Raw genomic sequence first — 23582 nt, 5'->3', positions numbered from 1 at the left:
CAGTCCCCACGTGCCCACTCCAGGGTAAGAGCTCAAGAGAACTATTCGTACACAGAAAATTTGCCCAATCGTAAGCGTGCAACAACATATTACAATAATTTAAAAGTTAATTTCACTGTTGCACCGCACTGGAGAATCCCAACCCTTTTGGTAATTAGCATAATTATCAAACCTGTTGATGAGCGACATATTTTTCCTGTAGTGCTAACAGAATGGATGCTTTAAATACATTAGCTCAGCATGGGATTAAACTGCATCTGACTAAATATCCAGCTTTACATTTCTCCTCCCCAGGGAGATCATTCTGCTTTCCTCAGTCATTGCCTTCTGCCAGCGGGGGAAGACTTTTTTTTGTCTTTCGTCTATTATGCATCGGTGTTTTCTCTCACTTACACCATGCACTCTGTCGGGTTTTCTGTGCTGTTTTGCATTGCTTTTCCTCCTGTCGGTAATTTCAGAGGACCCCCAGATCTAACCTGGAAGCTGGCATCCCTAAGATGCGCTTTGGAAGTAGATTATCTTGTTCCGCACAGGAAAATCCAGCTGCAAAAGCACTTTGAAAATGCATTATCCAGCGTGTGCGGAATCGGCCATCTCTGGTGGAAAAGCACTTTTTCCCTCTTGGGACTTTTTAGATAGTCCTGAGATCCGAAACTGCTCCTCCCAAAGCCAACAGCAACTATTTCACATCCCCCACTCTCTAAAACCAGATCAGGATCCTTTGATTGCTCTGATTTGGCTTCCAGATACATTTCTGACCTTTTCTATCAAGTAACAATCCGTACATTCACAGCCGAGAAATCCATTCAAGGGAATGAGGCTCATTTCCCCCTCTCTGTCTGAGGAAATCTATGAATATCATTAAAATGCAGATAACGTTGCTTTAAACAGTGCCAAGCGCTTGTCACCGAGGTTAACTCGAATCCTCCCCAAATGTCTACATGTGTTCGGTAAAGGCCAGGCTGGCTGCGGCCCCCTCTGATTCTCATTCTTCAAGAGGGACAAGACATTTGTCAGATGAAATTGCAATTTGAGAGAAGGGGAGGGGATGTGCTTTCGTGCATCGTGTAAGGCGAAGTTGCACACAGAATGTGGAAATAACCTAACTTGCCTCACTGCCCCAGCCAGATCTTGAGGGACAGCATCGGGTTCCACCAGCGCTTTGAGGCTTCATCTCCCTCTCCAAGGACGCACGGGCTTGGAGGCATCATGCAGAATGGAACTTCCACCTTCAGAGGCAGTATACCTCCAACATGGGAGCAGGAGCAAAAATTGGAAGAGGGCTTTTGTCTTCGCACTCAGCTTATGGCTTGCCAGAAACACTTGGTTTCCCACCGCGAGGAGCAAGAAGACTGACTTTTGGTCTGATTCAGCCTTTTTGATCATTGAGGGAACCCCTGAAATATCGTTCAGGCTTCGGGGAACCTCAGAAGTGGTACCATGCCCCTTCAGAGAAGGGGGCGTGGGAGTAAGATGCGGGAGCCAATATATCGATGGATCATTTAGCATTTCCATTGTGGAGAAAGAAACTGGGCCTGTAGAGCAACAGGGGAAGCGGGCGCCAGTGATGTCATCGGCCATCTGAACTTCCGGGAAAGGCCGCGTAGCCCACGGGGAGCTCTCCCAGACCCCTGGGGTTCCCTGGAACCCTGGTTGGGAATCCCTGGTCTGATTCACCAGGGTTTGTTTTAAGGTGTGTTTGTTTGTTTTTTAATTTCCGCAAAAAAGACCACTTCCTGTTTAACTTTGTTCTGCTGTTCATCTGTTCTCAATGGCAAACGCTGTGCTTACCACTGAGGTTCTGTTGGATTTTGAGGCGCTGTGAACTCTGCACAAGTGATTCTATACATTTTTTTTAAAGTATCGGTTGGATGTAGGTTGACTGCATCAATCCCACATCTTTGCAGGGCAACATTTGGGGGCAGGTAAGCTTCCCTCTTTCTTCCTACTGGTTCCAGGATCGGCCAAGCCATCCAACTGGCACAAGCAAATTAACAAGCAGAAAGAAAGGGAGGGGGTGACCATTTCAACAAATCCTGTGCGGAGGAAAGGCGATTTTTAAAATAAACAATTAAATTGTTTAGCATTCAGGGCGGTGCAGAGGGATCATTCCGGCACCGAACTGCTCCTTTTCTGATGCCAAACTTTAATCTAGACATCATTTCGAATGCAGAGCCCTGCCCCAAAATCATTATGCTTTATAAATTAGAATCACTCTGTTCTCCTTCTTTCTGAACGCCGCCATGGGTAACAAGATACGCACTGAGGAGGAAAGGGGAGGGGCACGAGAGAAGCAAACAAACAAACAAGCAAACAGTTCCGAAGGACAGAGCAAGGAGAGATGCTATTTGCAGAGTTCACTCTGGAACAAGCGGTTCTTCCTTCTGCACCATAAAGGTTTATGCAACAGCTATTAAGGTCCCCCTCACCCCAGTTCGTCCCGAGGCCATTAACAGCTCAGTTTGTGACTTCCTTTGAAAACCACTCAAAGCCATGGGGCTGCACACAAGGAAGAGTATAACAGGGCACCCTACAGCCATCTCATACTGTCAGGCTCGCGTAAACATGGCTGCCGCTTAGAAGAGTTTCTTAGGACCCGTTTTAACGGCTCCTTGGCAGCCCCACGGCGGCTGCAGTGAAACCTTTCCTAGTGCGAACGACGGGAGCGTGCAAAGGTTCCAGCCATTTAGCCCAGAAGGCAATCCGCATCGCGGATCCTCGTGTACATTACTGTTCATCGTGTGGAAGAAAAAGCACATGTTTGGCATGCCACCCCCAAGGTTCCATCTCCGGCATCTCCCATTAAAGGATTGTAGGAAGCAAACACCTGGAACCCTGGAGAGCCACTGCAAGCCAGAGGAAACGTTAAAAATCAAAGAATAATTCAAATAAATGAATAAATGACATTTTAAAAAATCCACCTATTTCCAAATTAAGGTGAACCCCTCCCCTCCTGACCCCAAGACTCTGCATACCTGTCAGGTGCTTGATGCCACTAGAACAGGGGTAGTCAACCTGTGGTCGTCCAGATGCTCATGGACTACAATTCCCATGAGCCCCTGCCAGCAAACGCTGGCAGGGGCTCATGGGAATTGTAGTCCATGAACATCTGGACGACCACAGGTTGACTACCCCTGCACTAGAACCTCCGTTCGCTCCCAGAGCTGCACAGACTCACTGGCCCGCCTGCTTTCTTATACTCTGGAGAGGTGCTGGCCCTGGGCAAAGGATGCAACAGGCACGGGGGGGAGGGGGGGGCGTTCCACTCCCCGCTCCGTTTTGGCGGCCGTTCAAACTCCAAAGAGCAAAAGCTGCAGCTAAGCCGCAGCCAAACAGAGGCAGAAACACGTTTTTGAATAACAAGCCAGATTTGCCAGCTCATTAACATTTAAAACAGAGCCAGTGCGCTCCATCGCAAGGACGCTGCGACCTTGTCTCGGGAAATCGTGCCGATCGCACAAGAGGAGCTCGCGGCGGCCTCTTACCTGTTTGCAACAAACCGGCACCGCTGTCCTTGACTCCAAAATGTTGCTGGATGTCCAACAAGACCCCTGGAGGAGAGAAAGGAGAACCTGGGTTATCCACCTGGGTTATATACACCCCCGCCATACAATGAATCCGCGCAAAAGCTTGTTAAAGCAGATGGACTCCAAGGAGCCTTGCTGGTGCCCAGAGGTTTATCAGGTCTTGCTCCAAATGGAGATCAGTAAACAGAGGTTGGACTTTCCTCAAAGGACAGCTGGACCAAGATCCCTCATCTTCCCTTGCAACAGGTAGTCAGTGGGGTGTCAGGTGCAAACTAGGCCTATAAAGGGGATGTTAGGACCCTCTCCCACTGGCCTGTATGAATTGAGTGGCATGTTTTATGCAGGGGTGGCCAAACTGTAGCTCTAAAGATGGCCACAGACTACAATTACCATGAGTCCCTGCCGGCCGTAATATGACCGGGCTCCGTGGTGCTTGAAGGATTACCATCCTTTTTTGTCGGCCCGAGCCTCCTCCTCCCCCCCCCTTGCCCAGATGCACGAAGTGTTCCTTTCCGGTGACAGATATAAATATACAGATTAGTATAACACGCTGTCGGCAGCCGGGAGAAATGTTATTGCTAAAGAAACAGGAAGACGCAATAATCTGACAGCAGATCGCTAAACTTACAGCTTTTACCGCCCTTCGAAAGCCAATGGGACAAGCTTAAAAAACTAAGCCTGCCAGTTGAATGTTAAAGGCAATAAAGAATCAACTTCCGGAATTCTTGCTTTTTCTAAAACCCCATAATCCAACTAGTAATCCCTATTGAGGGCATGGGGTGGGAGGGAAAAAGAAACCCAAAATCAAGATGTTGCTGCTAGAAGCGAATGCAAATGAGAAGCATTTCCGCCTTGAGGAGTTCACATTTTGGCTCTGACGCTACCTCTGCCATCAGTTGCTCTGGAGGCCAAGCCCTGTATCCATCGTGCTGCCTCAGTGGCCTTTTCCACGCTAGTCTATTCTTAGAGGCCCAGAAACCACGTTTTAAAGCCTTCTGAAGAAGCGGCAGGCGAGCCAAGCCACAAATGAAACACAAGACGGCAAGGGTGAGGATTTTCCACGGAGCATCCAAAACAATACCAGGAAAGCAATCGCTTTTTTTAAAAAAAAGATTACAGTAAATAAATAAAGCATGTTTAAAGAAAAGGAGAAAATAGATGTGGGTGCTCGGTTTTCCGGATCGGGCCCAAATGATTACGTTCTAAATCCGGCTGTGTTATTCTGCTGCTGCCAGACGTCCCGTGGGACCTTGGAGACTAATAAAATTTATTCCAGAGTAAGCTTTAGTCAATCGGAGCTTCCTTCATGCATAACCGTCCATCCCGGTGTTTATTATTTATTTATTCATTTATTTATTTATTCGGATCATTTGGAAAATGCGTAACTCCCAACGCATCTGTTGACGTGAGTCTTGACTCACAAAAGGTAGTACTGGAATAAATTGTGTTAGTCTTTCAGGTGCCGCTGGGCTTCTGCTTAGATAATTCAGATAATTCAGAGGTACACGGTTCGAATTGCTGCCAGTTTTCTTCTCCCCCGCCCCACGTCCCTGCCGCTTATTCAATGAGCTTTCTTATTAGCTTTATTCTGCTTGAGCAGCATATAAACTAATATGTGAGAGGCCAATAAAACCGACAGACCAGTTTTCAGGGGAGATAAAGGATCGATGGCACCAACATCATAGGTTCATTAACACAAGATGAAAAGCTGGCTTGAGCTGGCTTTATTTTTAAAAGCATTAGACAAACGGAGGGGTGGGACAGAAAGTGCCAAGAAATCACAGCTGGCTTGCGGCAACCCCATAGACCAGGTTTTCATGAAACCCTGGGGTCCCTTGATGACCCTGGAAGGGTTTCCCAAATGGGTGGGCGTTAATTTGTTTTGGATATAATTTTTAAATTTGTTAACCATTTATCGAGTGATATAATTAATTTTTTTATAGAATTCTTAAATTTATTGTATGTATGTATGTATGTATGTATGTATGTATGTTTCAATTTATAACCTGCCACTCCCACACAGTGGCTTGTGGCAGGTAACAATTTTTGTTGTTGATAGTTGCAAAGCCGTGTCCGACCCATCGCGACCCCATGGACAATGATCCTCCAGGCCTTCCTGTCCTCTACCATTCCCAGGTGTCCATTTAAGCTCACACCGACTGCTTCAGTGACTCCATCCAGCCACCTCATTCTCTGTCGTCCCCTTCTTCTTTGGCCCTCAATCGCTCCCAGCATTAGGTTCTTCTCCAGGGAAAACCCACATAAAATCCCCTAAAAACGGTGTAACCCCTATAACCCTCCCTGGTGGCAAGATCTTTTTGATACATTTGTCAAACATTTATCATGATATGGCCATTTATGGTCATGTTGACCCACCTACCCCTCCCAAAATGGCCAATGATGGGCCTGGAGGGGGTGGAGAGGGGAGGGACCCCAGGTGGCCGTGTCCACAGCTATGCTTCCCAACCCTGTTCTGCACAATTGTGACACTTCTGGGGTTTTTCGAAGACTGAAAAATGTTTGGTGGGGTTTCTTGGTGGTAAAAAAGTCAAGAAAAGCTGCCAGGGAGTTTGCAAGGCAAGTGACGTTCACAGACAATTTGCAATCACCTGCCTCTGCGGAGTGACCTTGGACTTCCCATCCAAGCACTAACCAGGACTGACCCCACTTAACTTCTGAGATATGATGAAGTTAGGCTAATCTGGGCCATCCAGGGTAGTGCAGGGATACATCTTAGGGACAGTTCTTTGCCTGGATTGCTCAGTAGAACCTCCATGTTCGGCTTCCACATGCAACCAGCTGGGTGACCTTGGTCTCGCCATGGCGCTGATAAAACTGTTCTGACCGAGCAGTGATCTCAGGGCTCTCTCAGCCTCACACACCCCACAGGGTGTCTGTTGTGGGGAGAGAAAAGGGAAGGCGACTGTAAGCCACTTTGAGCCTCCTTCAGGTAGAGAAAAGCGGCATATAAGAACCAACTCTTCTTCTTCTTCTTCTTCCTCAGCCTGGCCTCAACCAAACGCCTGTTGGAAGAGCTCCATCTTACAGGCCCTGTGGAAATGAAACAGCTCTGACAGGGCGCATAGCTCTTTTGGAAGCTCATTCCACCAGGTAGGAGCCAGGACCGAAAAGGCGATGTTCAATGCCAAGCATACTTCATGGGGTCCAAGGACCACCAGTCTGTTCAAACTCACAGAGTGAAGAGCCCAAGGAGGGGGGGGGGCATAGAGAGTTAGGTGGTCCCTCAGGTATGTATGTGTGGGAACAATGGACCATTCAAAGTAAACGTTAAAAAGAATATACGGACATACAGTGCACTGCAACATGAAAATGTAGATAAGTCATTACTACTAGCACATGTTCCCTTCTGGCTTCACTTTGTATGAGCAGTAGCCATGGAAGCTCACTGGGTAACCTTAGGCCAGCCACACCCTCAGCCTAAACAACCCCACCGGACTCTTGCGTGAGAAGATTAGAAGAGGGGGCGTGAGCTGTCCCCACCAGGGAGAACAGCAGAGTAGAAATTATCTTAAAACGAATTAAGGTAAAGGTAAAGGTATCCCCTGTGCAAGCACCGAGTCATGTCTGACCCTTGGGGTGACGCCCTCCAGCATTTTCATGGCAGACTCAATACGGGGTGGTTTGCCAGTGTCTTCCCCAGTCATTACGGTTTACCCCCCAGCAAGCTGGGTACTCATTTTACCGACCTAGGAAGGATGGAAGGCCGAGTCAACCTTGAGCCGGCTGCTGGTATCGAACTCCCAGCCTCATGGTAGAGCTTCAGACTGCATGTCTGCTGCCTTACCACCCTGCGCCACAAGAGGCTCAAAAAAAAAACAAAAACGAATTGGACACCTTCAAAGAAGCCCTCAGATCTGCTGGCATTGAACCTTCACCCTGCTGGCTTCGGAAGAAGCCCCCTGAAACCCCATTCCCAGTGGCAAAACCCAGCAGCTGTATTAGGTTGCATTGCGCAGAATTTAGGCAGGTCATAAACATCCACTATATGGTCTCCGTGGGACTGCCGTGTTTCGGCTGGTTTTCCAGGCCTCCGTGCCGCGTTTAAAGCCACCAGGGACGGAAGCCGGGCCACGCCATCCCAAGAAAGAAAGAAGCCCCTGGGGCTTTCGTGGAGACCCACCTTCCTAATTGGAACCAATTTCTTCTTCCACACATGAGCCCGCTTGCTCCCACGAGGCCTTCTGAACCGTTCCGTCTCCCACCCCATACAGTTCCCGAAGAATCACAACAAAGATACAGCAGAGAGACCAAACTCACCCAAACACACCCCTGATGCAACATACAACCAGGGGAGTGAACGGAGAGGCTCTGTGGTGTACAGGTGACTTTTTGCCCCCTGACTTTCCCGGAGGAATTGCTGTTTTTACTACCTTTCCTCAATTACATTTGTGGCTCTTCCGAGCATCTGCAAATTACCCAGGGGCATTTCTAAGGCTTCTATAGCTTAGGCTCTCTGAGCATAAGGGAGGCTCCCTCAGGAAGGCACAGGCCGTTGCTGAGGTAGATTCATAGAATCATAGAGTTGGAAGGGACCTCTTGGGTCATCTAGTCCAACCCCCTGCACTGTGCAGGACACTCACATCCCAATCGCTCATCCAATGTAACCTGCCACCCCCTTGAGCCTTCACAGAATCAGCCTCTCCGTCAGATGGCTACCCAGCCTCTGTTTTAAAATTTCCAAAGGTGGAGAACCCACCACCTCCCGAGGAAGCCTGACCCAAAACTCCTTCTCGAGGCGCTCCCCTCACAGACCACGGGTGTAGGAGTTACTGGCCTTAGGAGGGCCTATTGTTGGACACCAGAAGCAGGGGTCACTGTTAGCTGTGGGTCACCTGTGTGAGGAAAGGGGCTCACTTCATGCCATCTTGTCTGAGATCCCTCCAAACCCAGAAGCAGCCCTGGGGAGAAAGTTGCGACCTGCACATGGTTCAGGAAGACCAACCGCACTCTCATACACAACAAGAATGCCCATGTAGTTCCGTATCCTGTCCCACATGGTCGCCCACCAGTGACTCTGGAAGGCCAACGAACAGGACACTGAGGCAAGACTTTCTTCCGATGTTGCCTCCCTGCATTGGCATTCCCAGATTTACTGCCTCTTGGCATGGAGGTTCGCCTGAGCATTTGCTGGCAGGGGGCTCCTGGGAATTGTAGTCCATGGACATCTGGAGGGCCGCAGTCTGACTACCCCTGGTCCACAGAGCTTGTTCCAGGGCCCTGTGATGCAGATGACCAAGGGATACCGTAGGGCTGTGATCTTCCTCCGTAACCTTGTGCAGGGTGGCTCAGGGACAGAGGCACTGGATGACAGCCCGAAATGCCAGCCCAGACAGCTGTTACAAACACCTGAAAAATCATTTGCCGGTCTTGAGCGCTGCATTCCACCCCTCCCCACGGCGCTCCAGCACCTGACGCAACCAGCAAAACAGCTGCCGGGGGCAGACGGAGCTTGACCTAATCAGAGCCGTCAATCGCTGTGTCTCGGGAGAAGACGTGGGGCAACGCGGTAGCCGGCTGGCCACACCCTCGCCTGAGAACTTCAGCCCCGACGCTCCGCCAATCTGGTCGCTTGCGCCAATGGGATGCGGCTTGCGACACCATGCAGCGACTGCCAATGTCACGTAGGGATCCTGCATCTCGTTAGGCATGCCGTGCCTGCCGACGCTGGGTTGGGCCACCCGTCGGCCTCAGAACAAGCTCCGTCCTGCCCCCAGACATTCGAGAGACGGCAGCCTCAGCCGGTGCAGGCTGTGACAGACGGACGGATCGCTGACAGCCGAATCAGAGAGAGGCGCGGAGAGCACAGAAAGGAAAACCGCAAGGCGGGATGCGATGAGGGGGCGTTTGCTCTGGGCATCGTTTGCTTGCTTCCATTCCTCAGGTTGCGTGTGCGGGCATCTCTGGGTGCTGCACCTTATTCAGCGCTGTAGGATGAGGACCTTCAAGTCCTCGATGCTCTCTCTTTCAGGAGAGAGGGGGCAGCCCAGTTACCTGGCGCACGAGCGATTTAGGCCACCTGGCGTTTGGGGATAAAGGACAAGCAGAAGAAGCAGAAGAGTTGGTTCTACCCGAAGGAGTCTCAAAGCGGCTTACAGTCACCTTGCCTTTCCTCTCCCCACAACAGACACCCTGTAAGGCGGGTGAGGCTGAGAGAGCCCTGATATTACTGAAGAAGAAGAAGAGTTGGTTCTTATATGCCGCTTTTCTCTACCCAAAGGTGGCTCAAAGCAGCTTCCAGTCGCCTTGCCTTTCCTCTGCCCACAACAGACACCCTGTGAGGTGGGTGAGGCTGAGAGAGCCCCGATATCACTGCTCGGTCAGAACAGCTTTATCAGTGCTGTGGCGAGCCCAAGGTCACCCAGCTGGCTGCATGTGGGGGGAGCAGGGAATCAAACCCAGCTTGCCAGACTAGAAGTCCACACTCCTAACCACTACACCAAACTGGCTCCAAGCAGTGTCAAGTGCCAGAGAACTTATCCGTTCTTAAAAAATAAAGAAATCAAACACAAAACCAGTGGTTTCTATCAAACTACAGAATGTGGAAAACAGTCAAAAGAAGAACACCGGAATAGCTGATAGATTTAGTTCCTATGAGCCAGAGTGGTGTAGTGGTGAAAAGTGGGTTTGATTCTCCCCTGCGTCTACATGCAGCCAGCTGGTGACCTGGGCCTAGTCACAGTTCTTTCAGAGATGTTCTCATAGAGCAGTTCTCTTAGGGGTCTCTCAGTCCCACCAACCTCACAGGGTGTCTGTTGTGAGGAGAGAAAGGGAAAGGTATTTGTAAGCCATTTGGGGACACCTTCAAGTAGTGAAAAGCAGGGTATATAGAAAACCAGTTCTCCACAAGCCTGTTCAACCACAGAATTTGCTTGATAGACCGGGAAGGCGGGGGTGTGGCTTCACACGGTTACTGTCATCTATCACTTGCATTTTTATTCTTCCAGGAATACAGGGAAGCTTAGGCGGTTCGCAGTTCCACATGTTATCTGCACAACCGTTGTGAGGCAAAGCCGGCGTGGTGCAATGGACTGTCAGAGCAGTCTCTAGGAGACACAAGTGCAAATCCTCGGTCTGCCATGGAGGTGTGGTGAGTGGGCAACACTCTGTGAGCTTCCACGGCAGGGTGGGGTTTCGAACCTGGAACTTCCAGACCCTACTCTGACAGTCTAACTGTTACAACCATGTTGGCTCTAAACTACCTCACAGGGTGTCTGTTGTGGGGAGAGGAAAGGGAAGGCAATTGTAAGCCACTTTGAGACTCCTTCGGGTAGAAAAAAAGTGGCATCTAACAACCAACTCTTCTTCTTCTTCAGTAATATCAGGGCTCTTTCAGCCTCACCTACCTCACAGGGTGCCTGTTGTGGAGAGAGGAAAGGGAAGGCAATTGTAAGCCGCTTTGAGACTCCTTTGGGTAGAAAAAAGCGGCATCTAACAACCAACTCTTCTTCTTCAGTAATATCAGGGGTCTCTCACCCACCCTCACTGGGTGTCTGTTGTGGGGAGAGGAAAGGGAAGGCGACTGTAAGCCACTTTGAGACTCCTTCAGATAGAGAAAAGGGGCATATAAGAACCAACTTTTCTTCTTCAGTAATATCGGGGCTCTCTCAGCCTCCCCTCCCTCACAGGGTGCCTGTTGAGGGGAGGGGAAGGGAAAGCGACTGTAAGCCACTTTGAGACTCCTTCGGGTAGAGAAAAGCAGCATATAAGAACCAAATCGTCTTCTTCTTGTGGGGAGAGGAAAGGAAGGCAATTGTAAGCCTCTTTGAAACACATGTCGGCTGGCTGCCCTTGGGCCAGTCTCATTTCTCTCAGAGCTCTCTCAGCCTCACCCACCTCACAGGGTGCCTGTTGAGGGGAGAGGAAGGGAAGGCGATTGTCAGCCGCTTTGAGACGCCTTAAGGCAGAGGAAAGCGAGGCACAAAAAAACCACTCCTCTTCTGCGCTTCTAAATGAATAAACTAGAATTTAGCCTGAGAGGACACCGTATGCCCAAGGTCCTCCCCGGAGAGCATTGTGGTCCTGGGCTCTCCCCGGTCTAACCCTCCCAACCACTACACCGCACTGCCTCTCGCCGTGCCACATACGCCCGCTTGTTAGGATAACAGATACTGCGGTTGCTACGCATCCCGATCGGGTTGCTTCACTCAGAAGCCTTCCCAAAGGGTTGCGCTTCTGGAAAGCGTCCCACTCTCAGCAGGAGAGCGCCGGTTTCGCTGAGCTCCGCATCACCCTTCCCCACCCAGGAATATTCCTCTGGCCCAATCGGATTCGCCCTTCCTAGTTATCATCCCTGTGGGAAGATGATCTCTGCACCGCTCCTTCCTCCCCCAAAGGATCCTGGCTCGGCTCCAGCGCATGCAACAGGTAATTATAGACCTCAAGAGGAGAGGAAAACGAAATGCAATTAGCATGGAGAAGGGAGAGGAGAAAACAGATTTTAAAATAAAATGCCTTTCACTCTTGTAGGGGGGGAGGGAGGGGGAGATTAGCAGAGATTTGTTAAAAACCAATTACGTGCTGGCGTGAATCAACAACGTCTTGGTTATTAATCTGTTTTTTATTTATTTATTTTTTTAAATAATCCCACCCTTTTTCTTCTAAGGAGCTTCGTAAGGGAAACCTCCCACCCACCCACCCACCCCCCGCTGCCAATTTATCTTCACAAGGATCCTGAGAAGAAGGCTGAGGGGGAATTTGAACTCAGGTCTGATGCTCAAGTCCACGGTAACCACCGGCGGCTTTACCAGCTTTCGGAAAGAAGGCAAGTAATCTTTTTGCACATTAAAAGCGCACTGGGCTTTTTCAGTGTTATCTATACTCAAGCACACATTTCTCCCTTGAAGGAAGGCGTGTGCCCTTCATTTCCCTACAGATGGAAGTACAATATGCTATCACTGGACAAATGGACAAACCTTACTGTTTGCACATGCATACAATGCAACTGAGCAGGTGTCACGGGTGGGCACTTCCCTACGACCCAAGTTGTGTCATCCATAGCTGCATCCCCTGAGTTGCCAGGCTCCAGGTGGCGGCTGGAGATCTCCCAGAATTACAACGGTCTCCAGCTTACAGAGATCAGTTCCCCTGGAGAAAATGATGGGCTCTTGGCATTATATTATTGCCATTTCATCTGAAAACCAAGGCAAAGCACACATATTTCCGCTTTGGAATCCTTTTACTAGAAACTTGATTTTGCAAAATTCTGGTATACATATACCAAGGCTGACTATACCACTTTTAGAAGGTTTCCTTTGGGAAGAAAAGTGGCATATAAATGATATGTGGTGCCACTGAGTTCTGGGATTACGGGAAAGAAGAAATATTTCTCGCTCTCTCGCTCGCACTCTCTCTCTCTTTCCCAAACATGTATTGCCTGATTTGCATCATTTAACCATTGCTTGCCAACACTGGCTCAGGTGGAATTCTTGCAACATCCAAATTCTGTAGGAGAAGCAGCTATCAAGTGATCAGCCGGGTCTGCTGCTCATGGTACTGACGCAGCACAAAACACTGAGGCAATTCCTAGCCTGTTTTGCATCCTTCTCAGAGCATATTGTGGCTGGGCCTTTGCATAGCCACTTGGTCTGCAAGAACCTTTGAGTATTCCTCCTGAGACGGCATTCTCGAGGGGCGGATCTAAGCAAAGGCTGGGGAAGCAGACACCCTTTTTTACGACTCTGGAGCCGTTCATAAAGCGAGGGGGAAGCCAATTCGGTTCAAATCAAAACTGGCCACAAAGAACCCTGATGCAATTTACTTTACATTAGTCTACGTTAATCACTCCGTACCCACAAGAAAGGTGTGAGGCCGCCATGACAGCTTGCATGTGGAAGATTCCTGCACCAATCTGGCAGCGAGGCGGCACCCTAATCAAGACTTTGATCTGGGTAATTTTTAAAAAGCAACAACCAAAACCAAAACCAAAAAACGCTGGCCTGACTGTTCTCACGTCGTGAGGTCTGGGAAGCAGAGCTCTTTGCAGGTCGGGGAGAGGGCAAAGATCTAAAGGCTACGAAACAAGAAAGATGAAAGGGAGGGAAACACCTTGTGGACCTTTCTGTCCCCCGGGCGTCGGTTTTTATTTTTCTCATGCCTCCCCTGCCCCCACCCCGCATTTCGGGGCAAGTGAGAGCATCTGAGGTTCGCCACCTGCTCTTAGAGCCCCTGGCCAAGGGAAGATACTGGTGACTCATTTGCTTTCCCCCCTCTAGATTCAACCTGAGACGGCTCACATTTTGGGCGGCATCCCTGCTGCACACTCAGAAGTGTTCAAGAGGATACCTGTAATATGGGAGTCTGTATGTGTACTTCCACCCCAGCCCTTCCCCTTCCAAAGCCTGCACCTTCAGGAAGGCAATAATGTCCTGAAGAGGGCTTTTGACACTAGCTGGTCCTTATCTTGTTTTTCCGCTTTAAAAACTTTATACCTCACCGTTCTCCCTAACGGGTACCGAAAATGGCTTACATTGTTCTCCTCTATTTTTTTCTTCACAACAACCCTGCGAAGTAGGTTAGGTTGAGAGTAGGTCACTGGATCAAGGGCACCCAACAAGCTTCCATGACAGAGCAGGAAACTGAATCTGAGCTTCCCAGATCCTAGGACATCACTCTAGCCCAGCCTTTTTCAACCTTTTGACAATGGAGGAGCTCCGGAAGTGATGTCAGCTGGCCACGCCCCAGAGGTTACATGTCACCGGAAGTGACATCACCACCTGTGTTAACAGGCTGGCTCAAGGAGGATTGCCGGGGCAGACAGGATGGGGTTTAAGGTGGGGGTGGGGGTGCAGGCTCTGCCCCTTCCAGGCACTGAAACCATGAGAGAACTCTCTCACACACAGGAGAGGGGAAATGCCGCAGACCCTCTCCGGAGTTACCACAGACCCCTTGAAGGTCCAAAGGCTGTAACAGAAGTCTTTGAGACAAACCTATATTCTGTGTCCACTGCTAGTTTGTTTCTTCTCCAAGGATAACTTTCAGCCAGGGCTGATGGGAACTGTAGTTTTCTCTGCCTCCTGGCCAGGACGGCCCAGGCGGGACTGCAGGAGTGAGCTGTGACTCACAAAAGCCACACAATTTGTTGGTCTAAAGTTGCTACTGGAATCTTGCTCTTTTCTGGTGTCTGATCTTAGAAGGTGAGCAGGCTTGATCATAGGAGACCACCAAGGATGGGAGACCACCAAGGAATTATAGTCCATGGACATCTGGAAAGCCGGTTTGGCCACTTATGGGGTCGCCATAAGTCGTCTGTGACTACACAGTACTTTCCACATTACTGTGAGGGGAAAGGGGAAGTCGTGGTGCCAGATTTGGGCAGGGAGCTGCGGCTTTCCATTTGACTCGCCCCAAACGTGACCCGCACAGAAGGAATATGGTCTGTATAGAAAGAGCATGATCCGTGTGGAAAGAATGACCCAAGCCAGGTTTGGGAAACTGCAGAGCAAAGAATAACCAGGAAGATGGGCAAGCACAAAATAATGTACTGCTGAATACCCCCCCTCCCCCCCCAAAAAAAACACTTTATATATTTTGGGGAGGGGGAGAAAGGAGAAAGAACTCTAAGCAAGCAACCAACGGTAATACCCAGCAGGTTTATATTCCCTTTCGGATCACTGATGCGGAGATGTTAGTAACATGCACATCGACCTAATTGGCTGGCGAGCCAAAAATACAAAATAAGCCAGCCTAGCATTCATTAAAGAATTTAATTAAGAATTTAAAATAATACAATTGCCTCATGAATTAACAGATCAGCTCTCTTCTGACGGATTTCCTTGGATTGCACAAGCCTCAGAAGAGGCTGTCTGTCTGTCTGTTTGTTTGTTTCACAGGCCAACAAAACAGTAACTCAGAACAGAACAATCTGCCAAGTCAGACCATGGGTCTATGTGGCTGCGTATTGATTCCTCTGGCTGGCTGCAGCTCTCAAGGGTCTCTGGCAACAAAAGCTCTTCTCCAGCACCTGGGACCCTTTTAATGGAGATGCGGGGGGATTCGAACTGGGAAACCTCTGCAAATGCTAAGACACCAAACCACAGCCATCCCCTTCTAACTAACTTCTGGAAGGAAGAACCATCTTTAATCGTTTCATTACATTAGGGAAGAAAATCAGAGTCCAGTAGCAACTTTAAGACCAACCAAGATTTATTCAGGGCGTGAGCTTTCGAGTGCTTGCACTCGAAAGCTCACGCCCTGCATAAATCTTGGTTGGTCTTAAAGGTGGTACTGGACTCTGATTACATTAGGGAATGTGCTTCATAGAATAATCCTGGAGGCATCTTCGTCGGCATCTTTTGACTGGCAGTTTGGCATCGTGGTTAAGACTGTTCTCAACTTTTTTTTTGCCGTCGAGAACCCCCTGAAGCATCTTCATGCTTCAATAAACTCCAGAAGTGGGTGATTGTGCAGAATATGGTTGGGAAGCATACTTGTGTACATGCTCACCCAGGGCCCTGCCCTTTCCCACCCCCTCCAGGACCATCACTGGTCATTTTGGGAGTCAGGTTCCAGTACTGCATACACACAAACCAAAACAGTTTTTTTTTTTTTAAAGACAATCCATTATAACTTCCAACCTGCCCTTTCGAAAGCCTTTGGTGGTCAAAAGGAGAAACACAAGGCCAGGAGCTGTGCGTTTCTCCTTTAATGCCAGAGAATGTCAAGGAATACATTTCCTCCTTCCGCGAATTTCCGAATTCGAGAGACAATACCAAGAGGGCAAGTTTTCAGCCTCATTGTTTCCTAGATATGGCCTCTCCGTCTAGACTGTTGTGTTGTTGTTTTTTTTAAACCAAACCAAACAGAGCTCATAAATAATCAAGCAAGGAAAGATGCATGGAGACGGCCAGCGAAGGATGATTCACACACAGCCCCGTCTCCCGTATTTTACTGGAAAAATTAGGATGATCAAAGTGCTCCGAGTGATGGTGAGTCTGGGGAGAACTGACAGGAGCCGATGGCCTGTTACTATTCTGGGAGGCTTTGCTTCTTGATGGCACAAAGATCAGCCGCAGAAGGCTGATCAGCCACACGAAAGATCGCAGCCTCCCGGGACTGACCAGGATGGCCTTTTGCCTGCGTTTGTACGCCTCTATCACGCGCTTCTTATTGAATCGTCGTATCTATGATTTATTTTAAATGTTAAAATGTTTTACCGTTTGGCATTTGCCACCCTGGGGACACGCACTTGGGCGGAAAGGCCAGATGGAAAATTTCTGACTAAATGAACGTTTGCACATTTTAATTTGGCCAGTTTTATGAATCGTCTCTTAAGAAGGAGCGACAGTGCGGGGTATTATTACGCTGTTATTTCAATTTATGTACTGCCCCTCCCACCGACAAGGTGGGTCTCGGCGTAGGTCATGATGACATAAAAACGTTTATTTATCATGATTGTTATGAACCACTGTGAGCCCCACTTCGTGTGGGAGGAGCAATATCTTATAAAAGGTATTAAAAAAGCAAACAACAGAACAGGAAAAGAAACATCTCTTATTTATTATGCCTTGGTTCAGCTCTGCCAGTTTGTTACCTATGTTTTCTACTGCAGAAGGAGAAGTTTACAACTGGTTCACTGGAAGCTTTGCACCGGGCCTGAAGGCTGGAGTATGAGTAGGGGCAGGTTGCCCCGCCTCTTCCTGCTCTTGCATGAGAGTGTTTGGCCCTGTGCACTTCATCCGCCCTGGATTTGTGATCGCGCATAGGTGATCAAATCAGATGACTGAGAGGGGATTTGATAACCATCTTCAAGTATTTATAAGGCTGCCACATAGAGGATGGAGCAGAGTTGTTCTCTCTTGCCCCGGAGGGACGGACCAGAACCGATGAGATTAAATTAATTCAAAAGAAATTCCGTCTAAACCTCTGGAAGAAGTTCCTGGCAGAGCAGTTCCTCAGTGGAACAGGCTTCCTCAGGAGGTGGTGGGTTCTCCATCTTTGGACATTTTTAAACAGAGGCTGAAGAGCCATCTGACAGAGACGCTGATTCTGTGAAGGCTCAAGGGGGTGGCAGGTTACCGTGGATGAGCGATAGGGTTGTGAGTGTTCTGCACAGTGCAGGGGGTTGGACTAGATGACCCAGGAGGTCCCTTCCAACTCTATGATTCTATGAACCGGGGCAGCAACGGTCCTTGGCTGCTTCCACATGGAGCTCTGGCACTATACCTCTGTCGTCGTCCCCACCACCACCAATTTCTCTAGGCCACTGCACACTCATTGTAACATTTTTTTTTACTTTGACTTCCCCGCAATACCATCAAGGCTTTTGGGCAACCTTCCAGCTTTCCTTCCCAGTTCCAATTGTGAGTGGGAAGATCATCTCCAAAGCAAGTTTGGGGGAAGTGTGGACAGGACTTCCACACCTTCCCACTCACATCTGATGACAACCCCCTCCCGCTGTTGGCGCTCCTGACAGTTTTTTATCGTTACCAGCAGTCTGTAGGTGATGGCCACTGCCACCCCCAGAAGAAACAACACGTGAAGATCCATTGGCCAAGGAGTGGTGACATTCCTGGAGATTTGGGAATGGAGTCTGGGGAGTACAGAGGACTCTTTGGGGACAGGGGACCCACCCCCCAAAAGCATCCATTTTTTTCAGGGCAACTGATCTCTGTAGTTTGGGGATAATCTGTAAACCCAGAGGATTGTTAGGTCCCACCTGAAGGCCATTTCTCTTCTTTGAGAAGAGATCTTCTGGTGGGCCAAAGCAAGGAAAGTAGATCGGCCATAGCCCAGTATACAAAAATTCACTTTGTTCTGGCAGCTGGGATAACAGAGAGAAAAATCGCCCTTAGGAGTTTGGTTTATTCATGGCCCACTGACGAGCAAATTTCAACAACTGGATAAAATTACACCATCCACGTTGAAACAAAGCGCCTAAGTGTCCCGGATCAGAGCATATAAAAATTAAATCAGGGCGGCGTCGATACGTTAAAATTAATTAATAACGTGTGTCAATGATGAAAAATGAATAATTTAAAAAGGCTCCAATGAGAGATATGGTAATCGCAAAGAAGAGAGTTAATAAAATTCCCTTATTGAGAAAAGCTTTTGCATTTGCGAATCGCACCGAGACAAAACTTGGCAATCGTATCTGCGATTTGCTTGTGTCCATCATCCTGAAGATGTCCCCATATTAGGCCCTCAGCGTGTTTTTAAAATGTTTTCAAGAGGGTTAAACTGCGTAAGGAGGGGCATAATTAACAATTCCTTTCTACCCATAGTGCGCAAACCAACAACTTGGAGTCATCACAACCCTCCTTCCTCCCCCCTCTAAAGGTAGGGATGGATGGGGTGATATTCTGCCATGTTCTCTTTTCTAATGTGATTTTATGTCTCGGGATCTGTGTCCTTTTAATGGGGGTTTTAATGGGATTTTATCGGATGTCTGTAACCGGCCACGAGCCAGCTCCGGGAGTGGCGGGGAATAAATTAAATAATAAATAAATAAAATGTGGGAGTGAAATTGACAGGACCACCATCTGCTTCCAAATGGGGGCTAGTCAATTTCACAACTGAAGAGGGGAATTTGGAGGAGGAAGTCCTGGTCTAGCCATCAGGGCAATGGAGAAGACAGGCCAGCTCAGCAGACAGCAAGCCCTACATTTTTCAGAGAACCGCCATTTGTCATCCCGGCCCTGACAGGAAGGAGGCTGCCAGAAACAGAAACGAGGGCCAAGGACGGTTCCCTTTGGCTGCCCTTGCTCCGCAGAGCCTGCAAGACGGAGCTCTTCCGCCAGGCATTTGGTTGAAGCCAGGCCTGGAAGATCGGGTCCCTCCCTATATAGGCCGCATAGAGGCCTACAGAGACATTGCCCTTCTCAACTGGGCATGGATTCTTCTCCTGAGGACGACGGTGCCTATTGGGGACTGACAGGGGGAGATTGTTTTTCCGTCATCAAGATTTATTGTTGAGATTCACTGTTGTTTTATTATATCGTATATTGTATTCTTGTTCTTTTACTGTAAACCGCCATGAGCCGGACTGGCTTCGGGCGTGGCGGGGGGGGGGGAATCTAAATATAATAACAACTACAACTACAACACACAGCCTCAGCACCCGCCAGCCACAGGGGAAGGCGCCAGCCCTCCCTTTGCCATCTGACGGTTCCCTTTGTGCGGGCTTGGTTCCGCGAGCCCACCTGGCGAACGTTCGCAGAAGGGCGGGATGCAAATTGGATCGCTCGTCCTCGTCCTCGCCCCCGTCGCATACAGTTAATGCCACAAGCCTCCGCTCGCCCTGCCTCCCCTCCCACAAACATTCTCGCAGAACATGAAGGGGAAATGCTAATTAGCCACTGATGATTCTCATAGCAGATGACAGCTCATTTGTCCAGTTAACCAAAGGCTGCATCAAACTTGGAACGAGAAACAGAGAAGCAAGATGTGCCAATTCAGGGCACAAGCTTATTATATTTGCCAGATCGAGTTACACATCCCTTGCTTTTCCCCAAGCGGTGTGGAGTATCAGGGGCAGCGCTGAAGGCTGAGACTCCTTATGGTCTGGTTCCATGTGTGTATATCCTAGGGAGGGAGCATGCAGCAAAAGAATCAGGAAGCTGTTTTTTTATATCCGCTTTTCACAACCCGAAGGAGCCTCAAAGCGGCTTACAAATACCTTTCCCTTCCTCCCCCCACAAAAGACACCCTGTGAGGTAGGTGGGCCTGAGAGAGCTCTGAGAGAACCGCTCAGCGAGAACAGTTCTGAGAAAACTGTGACTAGCCCAAGGTCACCCAGCTGGCTGCATGTGGAGGAGTGGGGAATCAAACCCGGTTCTCCAGATTAGAAACCACCGCTCTTGAACCACTCCTCCATGCTGGCTCTCAGGAGTCCAGTGGCACCTGAAAAGATGGCCAAGATTGATTCCAACGTAGTCGGAGTTCACGTCATCACATACATAACCTTCGCTAGAATAAACCCGTCTTTCAAGCTTTAGGATGCTTTAGGATGATCCTGCGTTGAGCAGGGGGCTGGACTAGATGGCCTGTATGGCCCCTTCCAACTCTATGATTCTATGATTCTAAGTGCCACTGATCTGGGAGGGCTCAGGCAAGCTTTGTCTCAGCAGATCTTGGTAGCCAAGCAGGGCTGACCCCCAAGGAAGTCCAGGGTCATGACGTGGATCCAAGCAATGGCAACCCACCTCTGAATGTCTCTTCCCTTGAAAACCTTAAAAGGTTGCCGGAAGTCAGCTGTCACTTGATGGCACTGTCCACCACCACCAAGGTACCACTGGAGGGCCTGCATTATTTGGGTGCTACCAACTAAACCATCTAGAATTTAAACCATCTAGAAATCTGTCTGCAGAAAATTCCGTGTTCCAACTTCGGCATTCTTCCACGGGGGATTACAGTCGGCAAGCACTGCAAAGGGTCTCTGAGACCCCAAAGAAACAATCCCAGCAAGAATGGGCCAGACAGGGCTAGACTAATAAAGGATCTTGCAAACTTAAATGGACTCCGGGGAATGGTAGAGGACAGGAAGGCCTGGAGGATCATTGTCCATGGTGTCGCGATGGGTCAGACACGACTTCGCACATAACAACAACAAATAAAGGATCATGACTTGATAGATAAAGTGGCGCACGCTCATAAAGGACTGCCTTTCCCAAACATAATTACATCATTCCCCCCCCCCCACACACACACACAAACACAAAATTTAACTGATTAGAACTCAGGCTGGCCCTGCTTAGCTCCCAAGACCCATGAGATCAGGATACCACATTCCCCACACTAAGAGGGCCACGGGGTGTCACGGTAATGTTGCTCGGTGGTACAGAGGTTTCATTCATGCCTTCTTAATCACTAAAGCACACCTCCTGATCTAGTGCATCTTGTGTTTCCCGTCCTCATCTCTTTGGGTCTGCTGTCCATGGTTCTCGCTTTGACCCCACTAAGGTCATCCTTCTGTCATGCTCGGTGGGATCTGGTGAGGCTGACAACAGCTCGGCTGGACAGACTGGCTGTCGAATTTGCTAGCTTCTCTGGCAGGACCCCCAAGCTCTGGGGCGGAGCACCTGCCTTGCGCGCGGAAGGCCCCAGGGGCAATCCCTTCTGCTAAAAATAGGCAGCAGGTCCAGGGCGAGGCGTTCCCTGGCTTTTGGAGGGTGGCTTCCAGCCAGAGCAGATCGCTCAGGGTTAGGCAACACAGGAGAAGGCAACTGGATGCATTCCTATGATGGCAGAATTCCCAGCTCGTGTCCAGTTTCTGCCCTGTGTAGGTAAAATGCTGCAGACATTGCTCACGGCGCAGCTTTGAACCCCCTGCTGAGAACAGAGTGCGCCGTACATCTCCATTAGGAGGAACTTCACCGTTAAGAAAGACAGAAATGCACCAGTTCCATCTCCAGGAGTGAGCTATTTGCTCCCCCTGCCTTCTAGAAGTCCTTATCTCCTTTGCCTGTCAGGGCTCTTTGTAAGGGAAATGTAATTAAGGCCATCTCTGCTGAAACCAGTTTCTGCACAGGATCTCCCAGGAGACACCTGTCACGGCCAGAGCCTGCAGTTGTGAATATCTCCTCCCACCCTTGCATACAACAGCCACAGGTTCTACAGAGCTGCAACGAAGCTAAGAGTCACTGAGACAACAACAGCTGTTTCTGCAGCAGGGCCATGCTCAGAAAGGGTTCCATTCTAGCTCGCCTCCTCGTGGTGCACCCTGGATAATGCTAAAGAGCTAGAACTTCTGGCTGCTGGACAGAAAGAACGACTCCCGGCTGTGCTGCACAAATGTAATCGATCAAGACAAGGGTAACATGCAGGCTTTGGAAAATACTTCAGATTGCTAGAAGTTAGCGAGGCATTGTTTAGGAAGCAGTTCTAAGTATTCCCAGTGAATCATACGCAAACATTTTCATTTTCCTATAAAAGAAAATAATTTGGCTTTTCAAAACTAAAAACCAAGTTCTGCGCTCTGCGTTGCTTATAAAGCAGAGGCCCTGGCCCTGGTCAAGGCCAAATGAACTTCCCTGCGGCCAGAAATCACCAGCAAGTTACTACCCGCAGAGAGTAAAGCCCTGCGTGGGGCATAGGGTGATAGGGCATAGGGTGACAGGATACCCTCAGATATGTGGGTCCCAGACCGCGAAGGGCCTTAAAGTTTAAAACCAAAACCTTGAACCGGATCTGGACCACAACTGGCTACCAATGCAGCTGCCTTAGCACTGGCTGGATGTGGGCCCTCTGAGGTGTTCCGGTGAGGACCCTTGCAGCCGCATTCTGCACCAGCTGCAATTTCCAGATCAGGGACAAGGGCAGGCCCGCGTAGAGGGAGTTACAGAAGTCAAGTCTGTGTGGAATGTCCATAGTGTAACCAGGGAATTCAAAGACTGTCTGGCAGCCAGGCAAGGGGTGTTGAGAGCTGGTTTTGCCATTGCCTGCCTCTGCGTCATGCCCCCTGGTGTTCCTTGGAGGAACTACCACCCAAATCCTTAGAGGTCTCCCATCCAAATACTAGTCAGGGTTGGCCCTGTGTCAGGATTGTAGAATCTCTGTCATAAATCTTCGCTTCCCAGATTTGACAGAATTGGCCTTGCTGGGGCTACCTATGTCAGGGCAGTGGGCCAGTGGGAGAACATTTGCTTAGCATGCAGAAGCTTCCAGGTTTCATCTCTGGCACTTCCAGTTACAACCAGTTCTGGCAGAAGGTCCGGAGGGAGACCTTTCTTGACCTAATACCCAGAAGAGCTTCCGCCTGTCGGAGACATGGTGATCTGTCTCAACTTCACATTTTCCATGTTGTGCCACGGCCCGTGTCGGTCCCCTCTCCCCATCACTCCCGCCTGCAACGTACTTTTCTGACCCTCTATTTCGGGATTCATCAAAGCATGCGCTGCGCTCCAGAGCGGGCTGGTAGCGAGCGCGGCGCCAGTGCGCAAGGAGGCCGCTGCTGGCTTGCGAGTACGACAAAATTACAACGTTGAGGGAACCGTCGTTCCACAGGCCAACCTGTAATCTGCAAAGAATCCAAACTACCGGAGAGAAAAACAAATTAAGACCACAGGGAAAGAAAACACCGTTTTGAGCAACCCTTTCATT

General features: G+C 49.4%; 1 protein-coding gene across 2 annotated transcripts in view; it reads right to left on the bottom strand.

Annotated features, from left to right (window-relative positions):
• The window catches only part of SPNS2 (SPNS lysolipid transporter 2, sphingosine-1-phosphate), a 93746-nt gene that overhangs the window by 53373 nt on the left and 16791 nt on the right, over positions 1-23582 (bottom strand). For both annotated transcript variants that reach the window (XM_077311682.1, XM_077311683.1), the window contains exon 2: positions 3486-3551. In XM_077311682.1, coding sequence (XP_077167797.1) covers positions 3486-3551 — 66 coding nt within the window. The remainder of the gene's footprint in view (positions 1-3485; positions 3552-23582) is intronic.

This window comes from Paroedura picta, chromosome 15 (assembly GCF_049243985.1).
Source record: "Paroedura picta isolate Pp20150507F chromosome 15, Ppicta_v3.0, whole genome shotgun sequence".
NCBI lineage: Eukaryota > Metazoa > Chordata > Lepidosauria > Squamata > Gekkonidae > Paroedura > Paroedura picta.
Note: the sequence above shows the minus strand (reverse complement) of the source record. Positions and strands in the feature narration are given on the sequence as shown.